At 43.6% G+C, this 22,462-nt stretch overlaps 1 protein-coding gene across 3 annotated transcripts in view; it reads left to right on the top strand.

Annotated features, from left to right (window-relative positions):
• The first annotated feature begins 322 nt into the window (after window positions 1-322).
• The window catches only part of LOC121282204 (uncharacterized protein C8orf48-like), an 87,017-nt gene continuing 64,877 nt past the window's right edge, over window positions 323-22,462 (top strand). For 2 of the 3 annotated variants that reach the window (XM_041195789.1, XM_041195790.1), the window contains exons 1-2: window positions 323-490; window positions 1,571-1,867. In XM_041195789.1, coding sequence (XP_041051723.1) covers window positions 451-490; window positions 1,571-1,867 — 337 coding nt within the window. In that variant the 5' untranslated portion in view covers window positions 323-450. Of the gene's footprint in view, window positions 491-592; window positions 661-1,570; window positions 1,868-22,462 lie in introns of those variants that run through there. The other variant, XM_041195791.1, reaches the window with a different exon arrangement.

Genomic DNA, 22,462 nt, shown 5'->3' with positions numbered 1-22,462 from the left:
GGAGCTACATTTAACCAAAGAGTGGGAGGGATTATTGACATTGTGGAGAGTCACGTGGGAGTCTTAAGCTGCTCTCATGCCTTGATTCAGTGAAGGAATAAAAACATCTATTCAAGCAATAGCAAAGCTGCAAATTTAAATCAGAAGTCTGTGTTAACAGTAAGCAATTATGCATGATATCTATTTCCAGCAGATCTTTATTTAGGTTACGTGTAAAATTAAATGCCTTGGTTGAGACTCTGGGGAAATTCCTCCCCTCAAAACATATTTGGAATGGAACATTCCAGTTCCTTTAAGAACTATGCAGCAGTGTGAGGTTGGGGAGGAAGTCCAGCAGCTCACAGGAACTCAGTTATTTATTATTTAACTTTATGTTCTCAGGGACCTGAGTGAACTGTAGAAACAGAGCACAGTACATAATCTCCCATTGAACATGAAGGAAACCACTAAATGTCTCTCACCCAAGGGTCACAGTTCACTAAGCTGAAAGGTGAGATGAGATAATATGCCTGTTACCAAGACGACGCTTTCAGCCTACAGAGGTTTGCAAAAGAAAAATGGAAGCAGGAATGATTTCACTAGCTCTCTGTGAGAGATAGCACTCAGCTCATGGAGTTAACGAACTGTTGTATTTTCATCCTCACTTTTCAGACCTATAATGTCAGGTTTCATTGACTTTGTTAAACTGTATATTTAACAGCTAATTGTTCTCTGTTCTCTTGCGACACTTGGGCTAATTCTGAACTCTCATGTGCTGACAGGGAGTATGAGTCAGTGCTACAATTTTTCCGCCCTCTTACCCTGATCCTTGTATCTGTGGCAACCTGCTGGCAGCAATGAATTATTAAATTACCTCAACTGTTTTTTGTTTTAAAAAATATAATTTCTGCCATTTCAATTTTCTGTTATTTGACCATAGTGAGGGGATGGGTGGTGGTGGGTGGTGGTTCTTCACAGCTGAGTCTGATCCTAGCTGTCACACTTCCAGCCAGGATGTTTGAGTGAGATCAAGAGCAGATACTCCAGGCATTTTTAAAATTTGCTAATATAGGTTTATACCTTGTACCTTAACTGTTAATGCAGCTGAGATTAGCTAATGCAGTATAATGGGAATGGTTTGTTGCATGGCCCAAAGTCCCTTCTGAATCCAGTCTCTCAATTTTATCCCTCTTCTCTAGGTGCCAGACTTCAGTTCCACAGCGGCCAGGAACTCTGTTACCTGGTCTAAGTGATCATTCTACATGCATGAGTTTAGATAACGAGGGCTGGCAGGTTATTTAACTGTGGGAGGAAGTCACAGCTGAGCCTTACTTGACATTGAGACACATGCATTTTCCAGTAGGAACCACATGGGAAGGTGAACTCCCACTGATTTTTCCCTTTTTCCTATTAGCCCAGGGAACTGAGGGAAATCTATGCCATCCCACTTGAGATCATCTAACTCAGCAGATGCCAGGAATTGAATCTGTGTTCAATCGTACACATTAGTGCGTACAGTGGATTTTACTTTTAACAAGCAAAACATTAGAGAAGCTGTCACTTACAAATTATCTTTATTCTTTTTGTTTAGGTGCCCTCCTATTACCCATGGCAAACAAGACAGAAACTTGTGAAGGGCAGATTCTGATCAAGTATGCTGAAGATGACTCCTGTGAATCATACCACAGCTGCAGTAGCAGTATAGCGAAATACAGTGATGAATCCTTTGCATCCTACACTGATGAAAATGAGGAGAGTCGTCAATCCTACAGTCAATCGTTTGAATCTTATCATCCTTTCAATGAGGATTTTGAACCAAATACAGAATCAGAAACCACAACAATCAAATCTGAAGTGAAGTCTCTGTCACCTTCAAATTTCAAACAAGGTGAGGGAGAATAATCAATTGTTTGTTAAGGTACATTCCTGAGCAAGCTTGAATATGCTATCTTTGATTATTTTCCCCTCCAATTTTATCCCCCTTTCTTGACCAGTGACTCCTGGAAAACATACTATATAGAGATTGGATAAATATAGGAACATCAGAACAGGAGTAGACCATTCAGCTCCATGAGCCTATTCCTCCGTTCTGTGAGATTATGGCTAATCAGCAACCTAAATCTTTTTCTTGTCTTTGTTCCATATCTTTTAATACCTTTGCTTAACAAAAATATATCAATTTCACTTTTAAATTTAACAGTTGATCAAGCATCAATTGCCATTTGCGTAAGAGAGTTCCAAACTTCTATCACCCTCTGTGTGAAGATATATTTCCTAATTTCACTGCTGAAAGGTCTGGCTCTAATTTTTAGATTATGCCCCCCAGTCCTAGACTCTCCAGCCAGCAGAATTGATTTCAGCCAATGCCCCTATCTGTTATCATTAATATCTTGAAAACTTGGATTAAATTGCCCCTTAACCTTCTAAATTCCAGAGAATACAACCTGAGTTTGTTTAGTCTTGTAATTTAACCCATTGGGGTTAGGTAGCATTCTGGCAAATCAGCGCTGCACTCTCTCCAAGGCCAATATATCCTTCATAAGGTGCAATGTCACAATACTCCAGGTGTTGTCAAACCATAGAATCATAGAATAGTTACACCACAGAAGGAGGTCATCTGATCTATCATGCTGGCTTTCTGCAAGAGCAACGCAATTAGGCTCACTTGTCTGTCCTTTCCCGTAGTAATATTGTTTTCTTCAGATGCTTATCCAATTCCCTTTTGAAAGCCATGATTGAATCTGTCTCCACCATACTGTCAGGCAGTGGATCCTGATCCTACTGACTCGCTGTGTTGGTTGTTTTGTAAATCACCTTAGACCTGTGTCTTCTGGTATTTGACCCTCCCACCAATTGGAACAGTTTCTTTCTATCTACTCTGTTGAAACTCCTCATGATTTTGAACAGCTCTATAGAATCTTTTAATTCTTCTCTTCTCTAAGGAGAATAACCCCACCTCTCCAATATACCATGTAACTGAAGTCCCTCATTCGGGCACAATTTTTGTAAATCCTTTCTGCAAAGTCTCTAAAGCCTTTACATCCTTCCTAAATTGCTGCTCCCAGAATTGGACTCAATTCTCCAGCTGGGACCGAACTAGTGTTTTATAAAGATTCAAAGTAACAGGGCTTTGTTTAGCTGAAGGATGACTTCTACCCCTTATTTTCCAGTCCTCTGGATATAAAGGTCAGCATTCACAGAGTACAGTAGAGGCCCTTCGGCCCATCGATTCTGCACTGACATGTGAGAAACACCTGACCTACCTACCTAATCCCATTTACCAGCACTTGGCCCATTGCCTTGAATGTTATGACGTGCCAAGTGCTCATCCAGGTACTTTTTAAAGGATGTGAGGCAACCCACCTCCACCACCCACCCAGGCAGCGCATTCCAGACCGTCACCACCCTCCGGGTAAAAAAAGTTTTCCTCACATCCCCCTGATCCTCCTGCCCCTCATCTTGAACTTGTGTCCCCTCATGACTGACCCTTCAACTAAGGGGAACAGCTGCTCCCTATCTACTCTGCCCATGCCCCTCATAATCTTGTACACCTCGATCAGGTCGCCCCTCAGCCTTCTCTGCTCCAACGAAAACAACCCAAGTCTATCCAACCTCTCTTCATAACTTAAATGTTTCATCCTAGGCAACATCCTGGTGAATCTCCTCTGCATCCTCTCCAGTGCAATCACATCCTTCCTATAATGTGGCCACCAGAACTGCACACAGTACTTCAGCTGTGGCCTCACCAAGGTTCTACACAACTCCAACAGGACCTCCGTACTTTTGTAATCTATGCCTCGATTGATAAAGGCAAGTGTCCCATATGCCTTTTTCACCACCCCACTAACATTCCCTTCTGCCTTCAGAAATCCATGGACACACACGCCAAGGTACCTTTGTTCCTCAGAACTTCCTAGTGTTATACCATTCATTGAATACTTCCTTGTCAAATTACTCCTTCCAAAGTGTATCACTTCACACTTTTCAGGGTTAAACTCCACCTGCCACTTGCCTGCCCATTTGACCATCCCGTCTATATCTTCATATAGCCCAAGACACTCAACCTTACTGTTAACCACCCGGCCAATCTTTGTGTCATCCACAAACTTACTTATCCTACCCCCCACATAGTCATCTATGTCATTTATATAAATGACGAATAATAGGGGACCGAGCACAGATTCCTGTGGTACGCCATTGGACACTGGCTTCCAGTCACTAAAGCAGCCGTCTGTCATCACACTCTGTCTCCTACAACTAAGCCAATTTTGAATCCACCTTATCAAATTACCCTGTATCCCATATGCATTTGCCTTCTTTATAAGTCTCCCATGTGGGACCTTGTCAAAGTCTTTGCTGAAATCCATATAAACTACATCAACTGCACTACCCTCATCTACACACGTGGTCACCTCCTCAAAAAATTCAATCAAATTTGTTAGGCATGACCTCTCTCTGACAAAGCCATGCTGACTATCCCCGATCAAACCTTGCCTCTCCAAATGGAGATAGATTCTCTCCTTCAGAATTTTCTCCAATAGTTTCCCTACCACTGACATGAGACTCACTGGCCTGTAGTTCCCTGGCTTATCTCTATAACCCTTCTTAAATAGCGGAACCACATTAGCTGTTCTCCAGTCCTCTGGCACCTCCCCCATGGCCAGAGAGGAATTAAAAATTTGGTTCAGACCCCCTGCAATCTCCTCCCTTGCCTCCCTCAGCAGTCTGGGACACAAACCATCCGGACCTGGAGATTTGTCCACTTTTAAGCCTGCCAATACCTCCAATACCTTGTCACTCCCTATATCAATTTGCTCAAGAACCTTGCAGTCTCTCTCCTTGAGGTCGACACCTTCATGTTCATTCTCTTGGGTGAAGACGTTTGTGAAGCATTTGTTCAACACTCTACTGATGCCTTCTGGCTCCACCCATTGATTGCCTCCTTGGTCCCTAATGGGTCCTACTCTTTCCCTGGTTATCCTCTTCCCATTGATATACTTATAGAATATCTTGGGATTTTCCCTACTTTTACCAGCCAGAACTTTCTCATATCCCCTCTTTGCTCTCCTAATTGCTTTCTGAAGCTCCACCCTGCACTGTCTGTACTCCACTAATGCCTCCGCTGATTTGCTTCCCTTGTACCTGCTAAAAGCCTCTCTCTTCCTTCTCATCGTATCCCGAATATCTTTGGTTCTCTGGGCTTGTTGCACCTTCCTATCACCCGAGAGGTAACATGTTGAGCCTGCATCCTCCTATTTCCTTTTTGAACCCCCGCCCCACTGCTCCTTTGTCGATTTCCCCACAAGTAGCTGTTCCCAGTCTACCTTGGCCAGATCCTGCCTTATTTTACTAAAATCCGCTCTCCCCCAATCCAAAACATTTTTTTGCAACTTGTCTATTTCTTTTTCCATAACAAGCTTAAATTGCACCATGTTGTGGTCGCTATCACTAAAATGTTCCCCCACCACCACCTCAGCCACCTGTCCGGCATTCCATTAGCACTTTTGATTATTTTCTTCGCATGACATTTTAATGATCTGTATCCCTGGACCCCCATTGTTTCCAGCTTCCCACATTTAAAATGTATCCTGTTCTATCCTTCTTAGATCCAAAGCAGATGGTCTCAAATTTGACTGCATTGACGCCTATTTGCCACAGTTTTGCCCATTCACTTAATCTTTTAGTATTTCTTTGTAATTTTATGTTTTTGTCCTTTTTAATTCATTCACGGGATATGGACTTGGCTGGCTGGGCCAGCATTTATTGCCTATCCCATGTTGCCCTTGAGAAGGTGGTGGTGAGCTGCCTTCTTGAACTGCTGCAGTCCATGTGATGTAGGTACACCCACAGTGCTGCTAAGAAGGGAGTTCCAGGATTTTATCCGAACGATAATAAAGGAATGGTGATATATTTCCAAGTCAGGATGGTGAGTAACTTGGAGGGGAACTTCCAGATGGTGGATTTCCCATGTTTCTGCTGCTCTTGTCTCCTAGTTGGTAGTGGTCATGGGTTTGGAAGGTGCTATCTAAGGAAATCTACATTGCTTATCATGCCACCTGTCTTTATGTCATTGATAAATTTGAATATGTGGCTTTCTAGCCTTTCATTTAACTCATTAATAATTATAGTGAATAATTGCAGCCCCGACACAGATACTTCTGGGACACCCCTAGTTATGTCATGCCAATTTGAGTCCCTGCTCTCTGTCTCCTGCTTCTCAGTCAATTTTGTAACCCGATCAATAATTTGCTTTCAATTCCTTGAACTTCACCTTTAGCTAACAGTATCTTATGAGGGACTTTAGCAAAAGCTACTTCTCCAGATTCCATTACTGAACCCGGTGAACTGGTTGATCATCATCAATGTGCTGGAGACTCTCCTGTTTCAGGTATCAGATCGTTAAATCTGTCACAGATGGGTGACTTGACTTCTTGGCATACACTTGGCTTATTGCCAGCTGCATTCAGTACAACCTGATTTTACAGAGGGAGCTTCAAACAGGTGTTAAGGCCACTTATTTGAATATGCAAAGAGCCTAATGCCTGTATCAGGCGTTGGCCCTAAGGCCAATTTTTTTTTGTTGCCGACATCAATATTGCAGCAGTACATTTTGCAATTATTTATGAGCATGCACTTCCTGCTATCAAACTGGAAGCATAACAGGCCACTAAATGTCTGAAAAAAGATGTGGTATGGGCAAATTGCTAGGTATGAATCTTTAATTTTATCAACATTAACACACCTCACTCTAATGAGCACAAAGTTTCTTTAAAAAAGGAAAGTAGGAATATTTGTTCCTCTGAACTTTCTTTGCTGGGTATCCAGTGGTGCGGTATTGTCCACGATAATATCCAGAATACTTTCGTGCTAATATGCTCCATGTGTCCTTTCAAATGTCTTTTCACTCATGATCCTTCCTGAGTTCAGGTTTTCAGACATATAATAAAACCAGTTACTCACTGTCGCCATCAGACTGTGTCTGCTTCACCGCCAAATTATCAATCAATGCTGTAACCAGATGTCCTCACCTTGAACCCCATTCCTTCCCTAAAGACTGTGATATCATTTAACTATTTGAGCACCTTTAGAATACCCTGCGTATGATATCAGTAAAACTGTAAATCTGTAAAGTTCTGGTAAAATTCCAACAGAACAAGAATGTATTGAATATCTTAAATATTTTCTACCTCTTTTCTCCCCTCCTGTCCTAGCTGTGTACTTAGCTCCCACTTTCTGATCACAACCCTTTTGGAGGAATATGAGTGTCTTTGAGAGGGTGCAGAGGAAATTTACCAGAATTGTTCCAGGAATGAGCGACTTTAGTTCAAGGTTAGGTTCGAGAAGTTGGGGTTGTTCTCCTTGCGGCAAAGAAGATTGAGGGGAGATTTGATACAGGTGCATAAGAATATGACAGGTTTAGATAGGGTAGACAAAAAAGCTGTTTCCATTAGCTGATGGGACAAGAACTAGGGACACAGATTTAATCAAAGTTTTGGGCAAAAGATATAGGGTGGGTGGGGATGTGAAGAAGAACTTAGATTTCTGGAAGGGATTGGTAAAGTGCCAGATCAAAGGTTATTGTGGAAAATAGAAGCTCATGGTATAGGGGGTAACATTGGCATGGATGGAAGATTGGCTGGCTAACAAGAAGCAAAGTTTAGGCATAAATGGGTCTTTTTCAGGTTGGCAAGATGCAACGAGTGGTGCCACAGGGATCAGTGCTGGGACCTCAGTTGTTTACAATTTATATAAATTACTTGAATGAAGGGATTAGAGGGATGGCTGCCAAATTGGCTGGTGACACAAAGATAGGGAGGAAAGTAAGTTAGGAAGAGGACATTAGGGGCTACAAAAAGATATAGATAGGTTAGGTGAGTAGGAAAAGATCTGACAAATGGAGTATAATGTGGGAAAATGTGAAATTGTCCATTTTGGCAGGAAGAATAAAAGAGAAGCATATTATCTAAATGGTGAGAGATTGCAGAGCTCTGAGGTGCAGAGCGATCTGGGTGTCCTAGTGCAAGTAAGTACTTATTAGGAAAGCTAATAGAATGTTATCGTTTATTGCGAGGGGAATTAAATTCAAAAGTAGGGACATTATGCATCAGTTGTATAGGGCACTAGTGAGATCACATCTGGAGTACTGTGTACAGTATTGGTCACCTTATTTAAGGATGTAAACATGTTGGAAGCAGTTCAGAGAAGGTTTACCAGACTAATACTTGGAATGGGTGGTTTGTCTTATGAGGAAAGGTTGGACAGGTTGGGCCTGTATCCGCTGGAGTTTAGAAGAGTAATAGGCGACTTGATTGAAACACATAAGATCCTGAGGGGCTTTGACAGGTTGGATGTGGAGAGGATGTTTCCTCTTGTGGAAAAGTCTAGAACTCTGAGTCACTGTTTAAAAATAAGGCCGCTCATTTAATTACAAGTTGAGGTGAGTCTTTGGAACTCTCTTCCTGAAAAGGTAGTGGAAGCAGAGTCTTTGAATGTTTTTAAGGTAGAGATGGATACATTTTTGGTAAGCATGGGTGTGATAGATTATTGGGGGTAGATGGGATGCAGATTTCACGTTGCTATCAGATCAGCCATGATCTTATTAAATGGTGGAGCAGGCTCGAGGGGCTGAATGGCCTACTCCTGCTCGTTGTTCGTATGTTCTGTTTTATAATTTAAACAATTTTGCTTTAGTGTTTAATGAAGGCCATCAATAATTGGAGCAGGAGAGACCATTATTTTAATCTCAGTTTTAAGCACTCAATTGAGAATCTCTGCTGAGCAGTTGACAGGAAACATTACATAGAACTTACAGCACAGAAACAGTTCATTCAGGCTAACTTGTCTATTCTGTAATTTATGCTTCAAACAAGCCTCCTTCCACCATAATTTATCTAATCTTACCTGCATATCAATCTTTTCCTTTCTCCTCCATGTTTATCTAGCTTCCCCTTAGGAACGTAAGAACAGGAACAGGCCATTTAGCTTCTTGAGTCTGTTTTGCCATTCAGTGAGGTCATTGCTGATCTGCAACCTAACTTCTTTTTCTGCCTATGCCCTTGCCCCGTATCCCTTGATACGTTTGGCTCACATAAATCTATCAATCTCACTTTTAAAATTAACAATTGATCTAACATCAGTTGCCATCAGAAAAGAGAGTTCCAAACTGCTACCACCCTTTGCATTAAGAAGTGTTTCCTCATTTCATTCCTGAAAAGTCTTGCTCTAATTTTTAGACTATGCTCCTAGTCCTAGACTCCCCAACCAATGGAGATAGTTTCTCCCAAATCTACCCTTTCTGTCTTCCTTAATATCTTGAAAACTCCAATCAAATCACCCCTTAACCTTCTAAATTCCAGGGAATACAACCATAATTAGTTTAATCTCTGCTCATAACTGAGCTCTTGAAATTCAGATATCTTCCTGCTAAATGCTGCACTCCCTCCAAGGCCAGTATATCCTTCCTAAGGAGTGAAGCCCAGAACTGCTCACAGTACTCCAAGTACGATCTAACCAGGGTTATATATCATTGAAGCATGACTTCTTTCCCTAATATTCTATTTCTCTAAATATAAAGACTAGCATTCCATTACCAATTTTGATTATTTGCTATACTTGCTCTTGGCATTTTTAGGGTCTGTGTACTTGCACCACCAACTCTCAATTGGACCCCCACTATTATCTATTTGCCACAATTTTGACCTTTCACTTACTCTATCAATATCACGTTGTAATTTTCTGTTTCCAGCTACACTGCTTACCATTCCATTTATCTTTGTGTCATTGGCAAATTTGCATATGTGGCTTTTTACCCCATCACCTAAATTGTTAAAGGAATGAGAGAACTTTGGAAGATCGAAGTTAGGGCGTCTGTAATGTTCTCATCTATTTATTTTAAAACCCTGGGATGGAAATCATTTGGTCCTGGGAATTTGTCACTTTTTAGTGCCATTAATTTCTCCATGACTGTTATCTCACTTATGTTAATTTTGTTGAGTCCCTGTCCCTGATTCAATAATAGTTTCCTTGGGTTGTCTGTCATGCATCTACTGTAAGTACTGACACAAAGTAATTATTCAGCATGACCAGCATTTCTTTATTTTCATTGACAATATCACAACTATCAGTTTTCAAAGGGCCCACATTCCTTCTGACCACTAATATAAGAGCAAAATACTGCGGATGCTGGAAATCTGAAACAAAAATAAAAATAGCTGGAAAAACTCAGCAGGTCTGACAGCATCTGCGGAGAGGAATACAGTTAATGTTTTGAGTCCGCATGGCACTTCATCAGAATTGTTGAGTCATACGGACTCGAAATGTTAACTGTATTCCTCTCCGCAGATGCTGTCAGACCGCTGAGTTTTTCCAGCTATTTTTATTTTTGTTCTTTCTGACCACCCTCTTTTTCCGAATGTACTTGTAAAGACTTTTGTGTTGATTTTGATATCTGTTGCAAGTTTCTTTACATAATCCCATTTTTGTAGTTCTTACAGTCTGTTTTGTCACCTTTTGCTACTCTTTGTATCTTCCCCATTTGCCAGAATCTGTGCTTTCTTTTGCATGTTTGAATGCCTTTTCCATTAGTTTAATGTTGACTCTTACCTTTAGCTGTCTTTCTTGGCAGGTAGAACTCTTGCCCTTTAGGAGTATAAACTAATTCTCTATCACATTAAATCCTTTTTTGTACATCTCCAATATTTGGTACAAAGCAAGATGGTTGTGATTGTGGAAGCCAATCATCTCAGCCCCAGGACATTGCTGCCAGAGTTCATCAGGGTAGTGTGCTAGACCCAGCCATCTTCAGTTGTTTCATCAATGACTTTCTGTTCAATATAAGATTAGTGTGGGGATGTTTGCTGATGATTGCACAGTGTTCATTATCATTTGCAACTCCGCAGGTCATGAAGATGTCTGTGCCCACATACAGCAAGCTCTGGACAACTTTCAGGCATGGGCTGATAAGTGGCAAGTGACATTCATGCCACACGAGTGCCAGGCAGTGACCATCTCTAACAAGAGAGAAGCTAATCAACTACCCGTAACATTCAATGGTATTACCATCACTGAAACTTCCATCAACATCCTGGGGATTACCATGACCACAAACTGAACTAGACCAGCCATATAAATTCTGTGGCTACAAGAGCAAGTCAGAGGCTGGGAATTCTTCCATGAGTAGCTCACCCCTAATTCCCCAAAGACTATCCACCATCTACAAGGCACAAGTCACGATAGTAATGCAAAACTCTCCACTTGTCTGGAAGAGTGCAGCTCGAAGAACACTCAAGCAGCTCAACACAATCCAAGACAAAGCAGCAAACTTGATTGGCACCCCATCTGCCACTTTAAACTCTCTCCACTCTGGTGTATAGTGGTAGCAGTGTGTATCATCTACAAGGTGCACTGCAGCAACTCACCAACCCTCCTTCAGCAGCACCTTCCAAACTTGCAACCTCTACCACCTAGACAGATACATGAGTAAATGACCACTTGCAAGTTCCCCTCCAAGTCACACACCAACCTGTCATGGAATTATATCACCACTCCTTCACTGTTGTTGGGTCAAAATCCTGGTACTCTCTCCCCCTCCCCATTTCAATAGTTCAGTTGAGGGCAAAATAACACATTTATTTGAGGCAGAGAAAAGATATTTATCTCTCCATTGAATGGGTGTACCTATGACACAGGGACAGCAGCGGTTCAAGGCAGCAGCTCACCATCACCTTCTCAAGGACAGTTAGGGATGGGCGATAAATGCTAATCTTGCCAACAATGCCCACATTCCAAAAATGAATTTAAAAGAAGTGTGGTCTAACCAAAGTTCGATGCAAATTAACATAACTTCCCTGCTTTTCAATTCTGTTCTTCCAGAAATGAACTCTAGTGCTTGGTTTGCATTTTTTTGGCATTCTTGTTTAACAGAACTAGAACGGCAGCTAGGATCTAGTAGGTTTATTTGCAACACTGCTCCTGAGCTTGCAGGCTGAATAATCAGGTTTTAGAGGAGGAAGTGCTTTTCTTTCTTTTCTGAGGTTCTGCTGTAGAAGATGCATGTTGCTGGGAGGCAGTCAAGTGCGAGTGTCTGAGGATTATCCAGGGCAGGTGATGAACGAGGGAATTGGTTTCTCTCTTGTTTTTACAGGTGAGAGAGCATAATTTTTTTCCGGATTTACTTCAATAGCTGCCGCCTGTTCCTGGAGATACTTAATCAGGTTATTATCCAGGCCAGGATGCCATAGCCAGTCTCCAATAAGGATTTTTAAAAATCATTTATCTACATATTGCTTTATTTTTCTTGTCACTTGTCTTTTAGCAGAAAGTAACTGGATTTGACAGGCACATTTATATGAAAGATCCCATTTCTCAGCAGTGCACTGAATCTGTAAATAGTAGGTTGACAAGAATATAACTTTTAAAAAGAACTCACATGTGTCTCAGATAAATGGAACCGGCATTGCAACTTTGATCACATAAGAGGAACATTATTTAATATTTTAAAACATACTTACATTTACACTGAACCCAGTCACATTTGTCAGAATTTTTTCTAAATGCTTCACATACAATTGCCCCAGTTTTAACCTCACCTGCCCCAGCAGGATTGGGACAGGCTTGCGTCGGATGTCCATTTAACAGTCTGCCCAATTTTACTCTCCCTTAAAGTCAGATCAGGGCCAGTGCATTACTTTGAAGTGCAATGACTGTATTTCAGGCAAAAGTAGCAGCCATGTTTTGCATAGCAAGACTTCACAGACAACAATGAAATAAATGGCTTGCTAATCTGTTTTGGGATGGGGTTGGTGTTAACCGGAGAATGGAGAAAGCTCCCTGCTCTTCGTTTAAAATGGTTTCGAATTGACACAAAAATGTAGTCTTGGTTACCCAGGCAATAAGAATGTGCAAAAAATGTGGCAGCAGATTGCTGCAACATATTGTACTGTGCAATATTTGTAATGAACATATTAATGTGTTTCTGTGAAATTCTTATGACTTCTTTAAAAGGGTTTTCCCATTTTTTTAAAATAGCAAGCAAAGAAATTTAACGTGTAGAAATTGACACATTTCTTACTAATACTGTACAGCATATTTTTTAAACCCTTATGTTCTGAACAGATTTAGGTTAAAATTTTTACAGAAGACTATTGCAGCCAGAATATTTTTGGGTTATTACTAGTCCATATCCAGGGATTTAACAGATCTGGGCAATCACTGGAAATATACTTTTTTATTTTCATGTGTTTGCAATTCTTTTTTTAACTTATCTATTTCCTTTGCCAGAAAATGGTACTGAGTAGATTATATGAATATACAGCCCTGACGAGGAGTCTCACCTGCTAGTGGCACATGTTAGGAATTCAAGAACAGAGATCATCGCTGATCTCCATCCCTGAATGCCTGATACGTACTTCTTGCATATAAAATTATATGGCTTGAGTGCATGTATCCAAATAGATTACAACAAAAAAACTGCGGATGCTGGAAATCCAAAACAAAAACAGAATTACCTGGAAAAAACTCAGCAGGTCTGGCAGCATCGGCGGAGAAGAAAAGAGTTGACGTTTTGAGTCCTCATGACCCTTCGACAGAACTTGAGTTCGAGTCCAAGAAAGAGTTGAAATATAAGCTGGTTTAAAGTGTGTGTGTGGGGGGCGGAGAGATAGAGAGACAGAGAGGTTTGGGGGGGGGATGTGTGGTTGTAGGGACAAACAAGCAGTGATAGAAGCAGATCATCAAAAGATGTCAACGACAATAGTACAATAGAACACATAGGTGTTAAAGTTAAAGTTGGTGATATTATCTAAACGAATGTGCTAATTAAGAATGGATGGTAGGGCACTCAAGGTATAGCTCTAGTGGGGGGTTTTTTTTATAATGGAAATAGGTGGGAAAAGGAAAATCTTTATAATTTATTGGAAAAAAAAGGGAAGGGGGAAACAGAAAGGGGGTGGGGATGGGGGAGGGAGCTCACGACCTAAAGTTGTTGAATTCAATATTCAGTCCGGATGGCTGTAAAGTGCCTAGTCGGAAGATGAGGTGTTGTTCCTCCAGTTTGCGTTGGGCTTCACTGGAACAATGCAGCAAGCCAAGGACAGACATGTGGGCAAGAGAGCAGGGTGGAGTGTTAAAATGGCAAGCGACAGGGAGGTTTGGGTCATTCTTGCGGACAGACCGCAGGTGTTCTGCAAAGCGGTCGCCCAGTTTACGTTTGGTCTCTCCAATGTAGAGGAGGCCACATTGGGAGCAACGAATGCAGTAGACTAAGTTGGGGGAAATGCAAGTGAAAACCTGCTTCACTTGAAAGGAGTGTTTGGGCCCTTGGACGGTGAGGAGAGAGGAAGTGAAGGGGCAGGTGTTGCATCTTTTGCGTGGGCATGGGGTGGTGCCATAGGAGGGGGTTGAGGAGTAGGGGGTGATGGAGGAGTGGACCAGGGTGTCCCGGAGGGAGCAATCCCTACGGAATGCCGATAAGGGGGGTGAAGGGAAGATGTGTTTGGTGGTGGCATCATGCTGGAGTTGGCGGAAATGGCGGAGGATGATCCTTTGAATGCGGAGGCTGGTGGGGTGATAAGTGAGGACAAGGGGGACCCTATCATGTTTCTGGGAGGGAGCAGAAGGCGTGAGGGCGGATGCGCGGGAGATGGGCCGGACACGGTTGAGGGCCCTGTCAACGACCATGGGTGGAAAACCTCGGTTAAGGAAGAAGGAGGACATGTCAGAGGAACTGTTTTTGAATGTAGCATCATCGGAACAGATGCGACGGAGGCGAAGGAACTGAGAGAATGGGATGGAGTCCTTACAGGAAGCGGGGTGTGAGGAGCTGTAGTCGAGATAGCTGTGGGAGTCGGTGGGTTTGTAATGGATATTGGTGGACAGTCTATCACCAGAGATTGAGACAGAGAGGTCAAGGAAGGGAAGGGAAGTGTCAGAGATGGACCACGTGAAAATGATGGAGATTGGAAGCAAAATTAATAAATTTTTCCAAGTCCTGATGAGAGCATGAAGCGGCACCGAAGTAATCATCGATGTACCGGAGAAAGAGTTGTGGAAGGGGGCCGGAGTAGGACTGCAACAAGGAATATTCCACATACCCTATAAAGAGACAGGCATAGCTGGGGCCCATGCGGGTACCCATAGCCACACCTTTTATTTGGAGGAAGTGAGAGGAGTTGAAGGAGAAATTGTTCAGCGTGAGAACAAGTTCAGCCAGACGGAGGAGAGTAGTGGTGGATGGGGATTGTTCGGGCCTCTGTTCGAGGAAGAAGCTAAGGGCCCTCAGACCATCCTGGTGGGGGATGGAGGTGTAGAGGGATTGGACGTCCATGGTGAAGAGGAAGCGGTTGGGGCCAGGGAACTGGAAATTGTTGATGTGACGTAAGGTGTCAGAGGAATCACGGATGCAGGTGGGAAGGGACTGGACAAGGGGAGAGAGAAGGGAGTCAAGATAACGAGAAATGAGTTCTGTGGGGCAGGAGCAAGCTGAGACGATCGGTCTACCGGGGCAGTTCTGTTTGGGGATTTTGGGTAGGAGATAGAAGCGGGCCGTCCGAGGTTGGGCGACTATCAGGTTGGAAGCTGTGGGAGGGAGATCCCCAGAGGAGATGAGGTCAGTGACAGCCCTGGAAACAATGCCTTGATGTTCAGTGGTGGGGTCATGGTCCAGGGAGAGGTAGGAGGAAGTGTCTGCGAGTTGACGCTCAGCCTCCGCGAGGTAGAGGTCAGTGCGCCAGACAACAACAGCACCACCCTTGTCAGCGGGTTTGATGACAATGTCAGGGTTGGCCCTGAGAGAATGGAGTGCAGTAAGTTCAGAGAGAGACAGGTTAGAATGGGTGAAAGGAGCAGAGAAATTGAGACGACTAATGTCGCGCTGACAGTTCTCAATGAAAAGATCGAGAGAAGGTAAGAATCCAGAGGGAGGGGTCCAGGTGGAGGGAGAATATTGGAGATGGGTAAAAGGATCTGTTGAACTGGGAGAGGACTCCTGCCCAAAGAAGTGAGCCCGGAGACGAAGACGGCGGAAGAAGAGTTCAGTATCATGCCGAGCCCGAAATTCATTGAGGTGAGGGCGTAAGGGTATGAAACTAAGTCCTTTGCTGAGCACTGAACGTTCAGCATCGGAGAGGGGAAGGTCAGGGGGTATAGTGAATACACGGCTGGGGTTGGGATTGGAAGATGGGGTGGGGATGGAGGGACAGGCAGGGGTGGAGGGTCCTAGATGGGTGTTGGTGTCGATGAGTTGTTGGAGCTTGCGGTCCTTAGCACTTGAGAGAAAGAGAAAAAGTTTCTTGTTGAGGCGTCGGATGAGCCGAAGGATAAAATGAAACTGGGGGCACGCGCAGCTTTGAAAAAGGGTACGGCGGTGCTGCTGGAGGGAGAGGTCGAGTGTGTTCATATGGCGGCGCATGGCACTGAATGTGGATTTCAGAATGTGACGGGAACAGCAGTCCGAGAAACGTTTTATGTCCCGGAGATACCTGTAATCCTGGGTGGGTTCGAAACGTGAGGGGTGGAATTTCAGTTGAAATCCATGTGGGGTAAGTTGGAGACGGAGACAGTCTATCTATCCAAATAGATTCCTATCTCTATATTGTTCCATCCAGAAACCAGTTGAAAACTAGAAAAAAATGTAAATTGTGTTGAATCTGCTCATCCCACCTGTGCTAAGATTAAGAACTTTATTTTGAATTCATAGTATAAGACTAACCAGTCTTTGTTTTCAAAGACAGTCTTTGTTTCCTGCTCTCGTCAGGACTTGGAAAAATTTATTAATTTTGCTTCCAATCTCCACCCCTCCATCATTTTCACGTGGTCCATCTCTGACACTTCCCTTCCCTTCCTTGACCTCTCTGCCTCAATCTCTGGTGATAGACTGTCCACCAATATCCATTACAAACCCACCGACTCCCACAGCTATCTCGACTACAGCTCCTCACACCCCACTTCCTGTAAGGACTCCATCCCATTCTCTCAGTTCCTTCGCCTCCGTCGCATCTGTTCCGATGATGCTACATTCAAAAACAGTTCCTCTGACATGTCCTCCTTCTTCCTTAACCGAGGTTTTCCACCCACGGTCGTTGACAGGGCCCTCAACCGTGTCCGGCCCATCTCCCGCGCATCCGCCCTCACTCCTTCTCCTCCCTCCCAGAAACATGATAGGGTCCCCCTTGTCCTCACTTATCACCCCACCAGCCTCCGCATTCAAAGGATCATCCTCCGCCATTTCCGCCAACTCCAGCATGATGCCACCACCAAACACATCTTCCCTTCACCCCCCTTATCGGCATTCCGTAGGGATCGCTCCCTCCGGGACACCCTGGTCCACTCCTCCATCACCCCCTACTCCTCAACCCCCTCCTATGGCACAACCCCTTGCCCACGCAAAAGATGCAACACCTGCCCCTTCACTTCCTCTCTCCTCACCGTCCAAGGACCCAAACACTCCTTTCAAGTGAAGCAGCATTTCACTTGCATTTCCCCCAACTTAGTCTACTGCATTCGTTGCTCCCAATGTGGTCTCCTCTACATTGGAGAGACCAAACGTAAACTGGGCGACCGCTTTGCAGAACACCTGCGGTCTGTCCGCAAGAATGACCCAAACCTCCCTGTCGCTTGCCATTTTAACACTCCACCCTGCTCTCTTGCCCACATGTCTGTCCTTGGCTTGCCGCATTGTTCCAGTGAAGCCCAACGCAAACTGGAGGAACAACACCTCATCTTCCGACTAGGGACTTTACAGCCTTCCGGACTGAATATTGAATTCAACAACTTTAGGTCGTGAGCTCCCTCCCCCGTCCCCACCCCCTTTCTGTTTCCCCCTTCCTCTTTTTTTTCCCAATAAATTATAAAGATTTTCCTTTTCCCACCTATTTCCATTATATAAAAAAAATATAAAAAAAAAACCCACTAGAGCTATACCTTGAGTGCCCTACCATCCATTCTTAATTAGCACATTCGTTTAGATAATATCACCAACTTTAACTTTAACACCTATGTGTTCTATTGTACTATTGTGGTTGACATCTTTTGATGATCTGCTTCTATCACTGCTTGTTTGGCCCTACAACCACACCAACCCCCTCCACCTCTCTGTCTCTCTATCTCTCCGCCCCCCACACACACACCTTAAACCAGCTTATATTTCAGCTCTTTCCTGGACTCGAACTCAAGTTCTGTCGAAGGGTCATGAGGACTCGAAACGTCAACTCTTTTCTTCTCCGCCGATGCTGCCAGACCTGCTGAGTTTTTCCAGGTAATTCTGTTTTTGTTTTGTTTTCAAAACTTTGTTCTGCTATACTTTTTTTTCTTCTCTTTCTTTCCAGAAGTAACAATTCCCTTTGAGCGTGTGAACCCTCAGATACCTCACCCAAATGACTATTATTCACTGGATCGTAAATGCTGCCAGGCTACTTAAACATAGCATGCATCAGAACTTAGCCCATTCCTGTCTTCAGTCAATGGCTGAGGGCAGTTGTACCACTTATTATTGTTGCATGACTGAAATTATCTAACACAGAACAGGGGATTTTCCAGGGCTTTTTTTATACTTCACTGGTTAAACTCACAAAGTCAATGAGTGAGCTTTATGCTGTTCTGTATGGGGAAGGAGGTGAAAAAGCACAACCAACTGGAATTTTTGAACAACATGAATTGCTCAAATTTAAGAACATTGACCCGGCACCATATTGTGACTTCTAACTGCGCATATTGCGATATCCAGTGGGTCAGTGGTTGCGGTATCATAGATGGCTTCAGTAGTCTGCAATAAACAGAGAAAAGCAATCAGTCAGGATTCCTGCTGCTGATCACTACTTAGTGACTCTTGTTGAAAGTATTCATCAGGTGAAAAGAAGATTGGGCTTACTTGTGTCGCCCTCACAGCTGAATTGCCTGCCAGCGGCCTCTGTCTTGATTTACACATGAAGAATATTTTTGGTGAGGTACTAGAGGGCTGCTAATTGAAACACAAGAAGTAAGGCTTAGCACCTAGCATCGTAGGATGGTGACTGCACAGAAAGAGACCATTCAGTGCATTGAGTCTACGCCAACTCCCTGCAACAGCAATTCAACTAGTCCCACTCGCTCGCTCTTTCCCCATAACCCTGCAATTTTTTTTTCCTTCAGGTGCTTATCCAATTCCTAGTTGAAAGCCACAATTGAATCTGCCTCCACCACATTCTCAGGCAGTGCAAATCCTAACCATTCGTTGTGCCAAAAGAAATGTTTTCTCATGTTACCTTTGGTTCTTATGAATCACCTTAAGTCAATGTCCTTTGGTTCACAACACTTCCACCAAAGCAGTTTCTCGCTATCTACTTGTCCAAACCCCTCATGATTCTGAACACCTCTATTAAATCTGTTCTTAATCTTCTCTTCTCCAACAAGAACAACCCCAACTCCTCCAATCTATCCTCGTAACTGAATCCCTCATCCCTGGAACCATCTTTGTAAATCTTTTCTCCAACTTCTCTAAAGCCTTCACATCCTTCCTAAAGTATGGTGCTCAGAATTGGGTACATTTCTCCAGCTGAGGCCGAGCCAGCATTTTTATAAAGTTTTGCCTTGGCTTCCTTGCATTTATACTATGCCTTGATTCATAAAGCCCAAGAACTCCGTATGCCTTTTTAACCACTTTTTCAATCTGCTCTGCCGCCTACAACAATTTATGCACATATACTCCACATCTCTCTGTTCCTGCACCCCAGGATTGTCCCCTTCAGTTTATATTGTCACTCTTGTTCTTCCTATCAAAATGTTTCACTTCACATTTCTCTGCAATAAATTTTAGCTGTCACTCATCCACTCATTCCACTAGTCTGTCTATTTTCTCTTGAAGTCTATCACTATCGTTCTCACAGTTCACAATACTTCCAAGTGTTGTGTCTGCAAATTTTGAAATTGTGCCCTGTATACCTAGGTCTATGGCATTAATATAAATAATAAAAAGCAATGGTGTCAGTACTTTCCCCTGTGAAATACTAGTCTGAAACCTTCAGAAGAGGAGGAGCAAAAGAAAACGGAGGAAACAACAAATGATAGCCAACATTAACATCCAACTTTGTGGTTTTTTCTGTTCATTTCTGAATATTTCCCAGGGCACTAAGTGTGCCTGCTTTAGGAAGAAAATTGTCATTAGCTGAGATCGTCATTGATGCAGAAATGGATTGAGCTGTGAACGTTAATTCAACATTCTCATTCCCTCCGGCTCAGTATTTATTACAAGCCAGGTTCTTATATTATCAACACCCCAGCAATATCAATCAAGATTCAAAATTGCTGCTTTTATTTTTTCCCAATTTCCGTCCCTCTTCATCTGAAGGAATAGACTCCTCCTGGGGTACAGTTTCATGTATTAGAAACCCTTCAGTGCCTTGTTTGAGTGCCTATTCGCCCAAGGCGATAGGATCAATAATATAACCTGCACACCCTGAAAGCTTTACTGTAGTTTGAACGCCAGCACCCATATTATGAAGCACAGAAGCCTGAGGCTGACAGTACCACATGCATTGAGCATTGGGCAGTGTAGGTGGGAAGAGGCCATGATATTATAGCCCTTTATACTAACCAAAGTCTTACCAAAACCTCATTGGAAATGGATAATGCTTCAAAAGACATTAGTTGCTTGGTGCCTGTTGCAAATGGCAGATAGGTGGGGCACTGGGAATGTCTTTCCTTGGTTGATCTCTAAGGCAACCTAGCTTAACTCCAGTTGGACTGTTAGGCTGCAAATACTGATTTTGCTACTTACCGTCAACTTGCCACTCTCAAAAAAGATCTGCTCCGGAAACTTGGAAAGAGCACTGCATGAGTGCATAACTTGCACTGAGCATATCCCATTCAGATATGTGTGGTGCTTACAGCACCTAAAATGCAATGATTCAAGAAGCACTTAACTGGTCGGGCCTACATGTGGCTTCAGACCCACAGCAATGTGGTTGACTCTTAACTGTCCTCTGAAATGGCCTGGCAAGCCACTCAAATGTATCAAACCACTAAAATGTCTAAAAGGAATGAAACCAGCATAATCTAGGCACCAGAAACGGCAATGGCAAACTCAGCTCTGTCGACCCTTAAGTTCTGCTCACTAACATCTGGGGGCTAGTGCCAAAATTGGGAGAGCTGTCTTACAGACTAGTCAAGCAACAGCCTGACATAGTCATACTCTCAGAATCATACCTTACAGATAATGTCCCAGACACCACCATCACCATCCCTGGGTATGTCCTGTCCCACCAGCAGGACAGACCCAGCACAGGTGGTGGCACAGTGGTATACAGTCAGAAGGAAGTTGCCCTGGGAGTCCTCAACATCGACTCCGGACCCTATGAAGTCTCGTGGCATCAGGTCAAACATGGGCAAGGAAAGTTCCTGCTGATTACCAAGTACACCCCCCTCCCTCAGCTGATGAATTGGTACTCCTCCATACTGAACACCACTGGAGGAAGCACTAAGGGTGGCAAGGGTGCACGATGTACTCTTGTTTGGGGGACTTCAATCTCCAATACCAAGAGTGGCTCGGTAGCACTGCTACAGACTGAGATGACTGTCCTAGGCCCAACCATCTTCAGCTGCTTCATCAATGACCTTCCTTCCATCATAAGGTCAGAAGTGGGGATGTTCGCTGATGATGCACAATGTCAGCACCATTTGTGACTTCTCAGATACTGAAGCAGTCCATGTCCAAATACAGCAAGACCTGGTCAATATCAAGGCTTGGGCTGACAAGTGGCAAGTAACATTCATGCCACACAAGTGCCACGCAATGCCCATCTCCAACAGGAGAGAATCTAACCATTGCCCCTTGACATTCAATGGTATTACCATCACTGAATGCCCCACTATTAAATCCTGGGGGTTACCATTGACCAGAAACTGAACTGGACTAGCCATATAAGTACTGTGGCTACAAGAGTAAGTCAGAGGCTAGGAATTCTGCAATAAGTAACTCCCCTCCTGACTCCGCAAAGCCTGTCCACCATCTACAAGTCACAAGTCAGGAGTCTGATGGAATACTCTCCATTTGCCTGGATGAGTGCAGCTCCAACAACACTCAGGAAGCTTCCCACCATCCAGGACAAAGCAGCCCACTTGATTGGCATCCCTTCCACAAACATTCACTCCCTCCACCACTGACAAACAATGGCTTCAGTGTGTACCATCTACAAGATGCACTGCAGAAATTCACCAAGGTTCCTTAGGCAGCACCTTCCAAACCCACAACCACTATCATCTAGAAGGACAAGGGCAGCAGGTACACAGGGACCCCACCATCTGGAAGTTCCCCTCCAAGCCACTCACCATTCTGACTTGGAAATATATCACCATTCCTCCACTGTTTCTGGGTCAAAATCCTGGAACTCCTTCCCCAACAGCACTGTAGGTATACCTGCACCACGTGGACGGCAGTGGTTCAAGAAGGCAGCTCATCACCACCTTCTCAGGGCAGTTAGAGATGGGCAATAAATGCTAGCCTAGCAAGAGAAGC

The sequence above is a fragment of the Carcharodon carcharias genome, chromosome 9 (genome assembly GCF_017639515.1).
Source record: "Carcharodon carcharias isolate sCarCar2 chromosome 9, sCarCar2.pri, whole genome shotgun sequence".
In the NCBI taxonomy this organism is placed as follows: Eukaryota; Metazoa; Chordata; class Chondrichthyes; order Lamniformes; family Lamnidae; genus Carcharodon; species Carcharodon carcharias.
The sequence above is the reverse complement of the archived record's forward strand: the minus strand, read 5'-3'. Positions and strand labels throughout refer to the sequence as shown.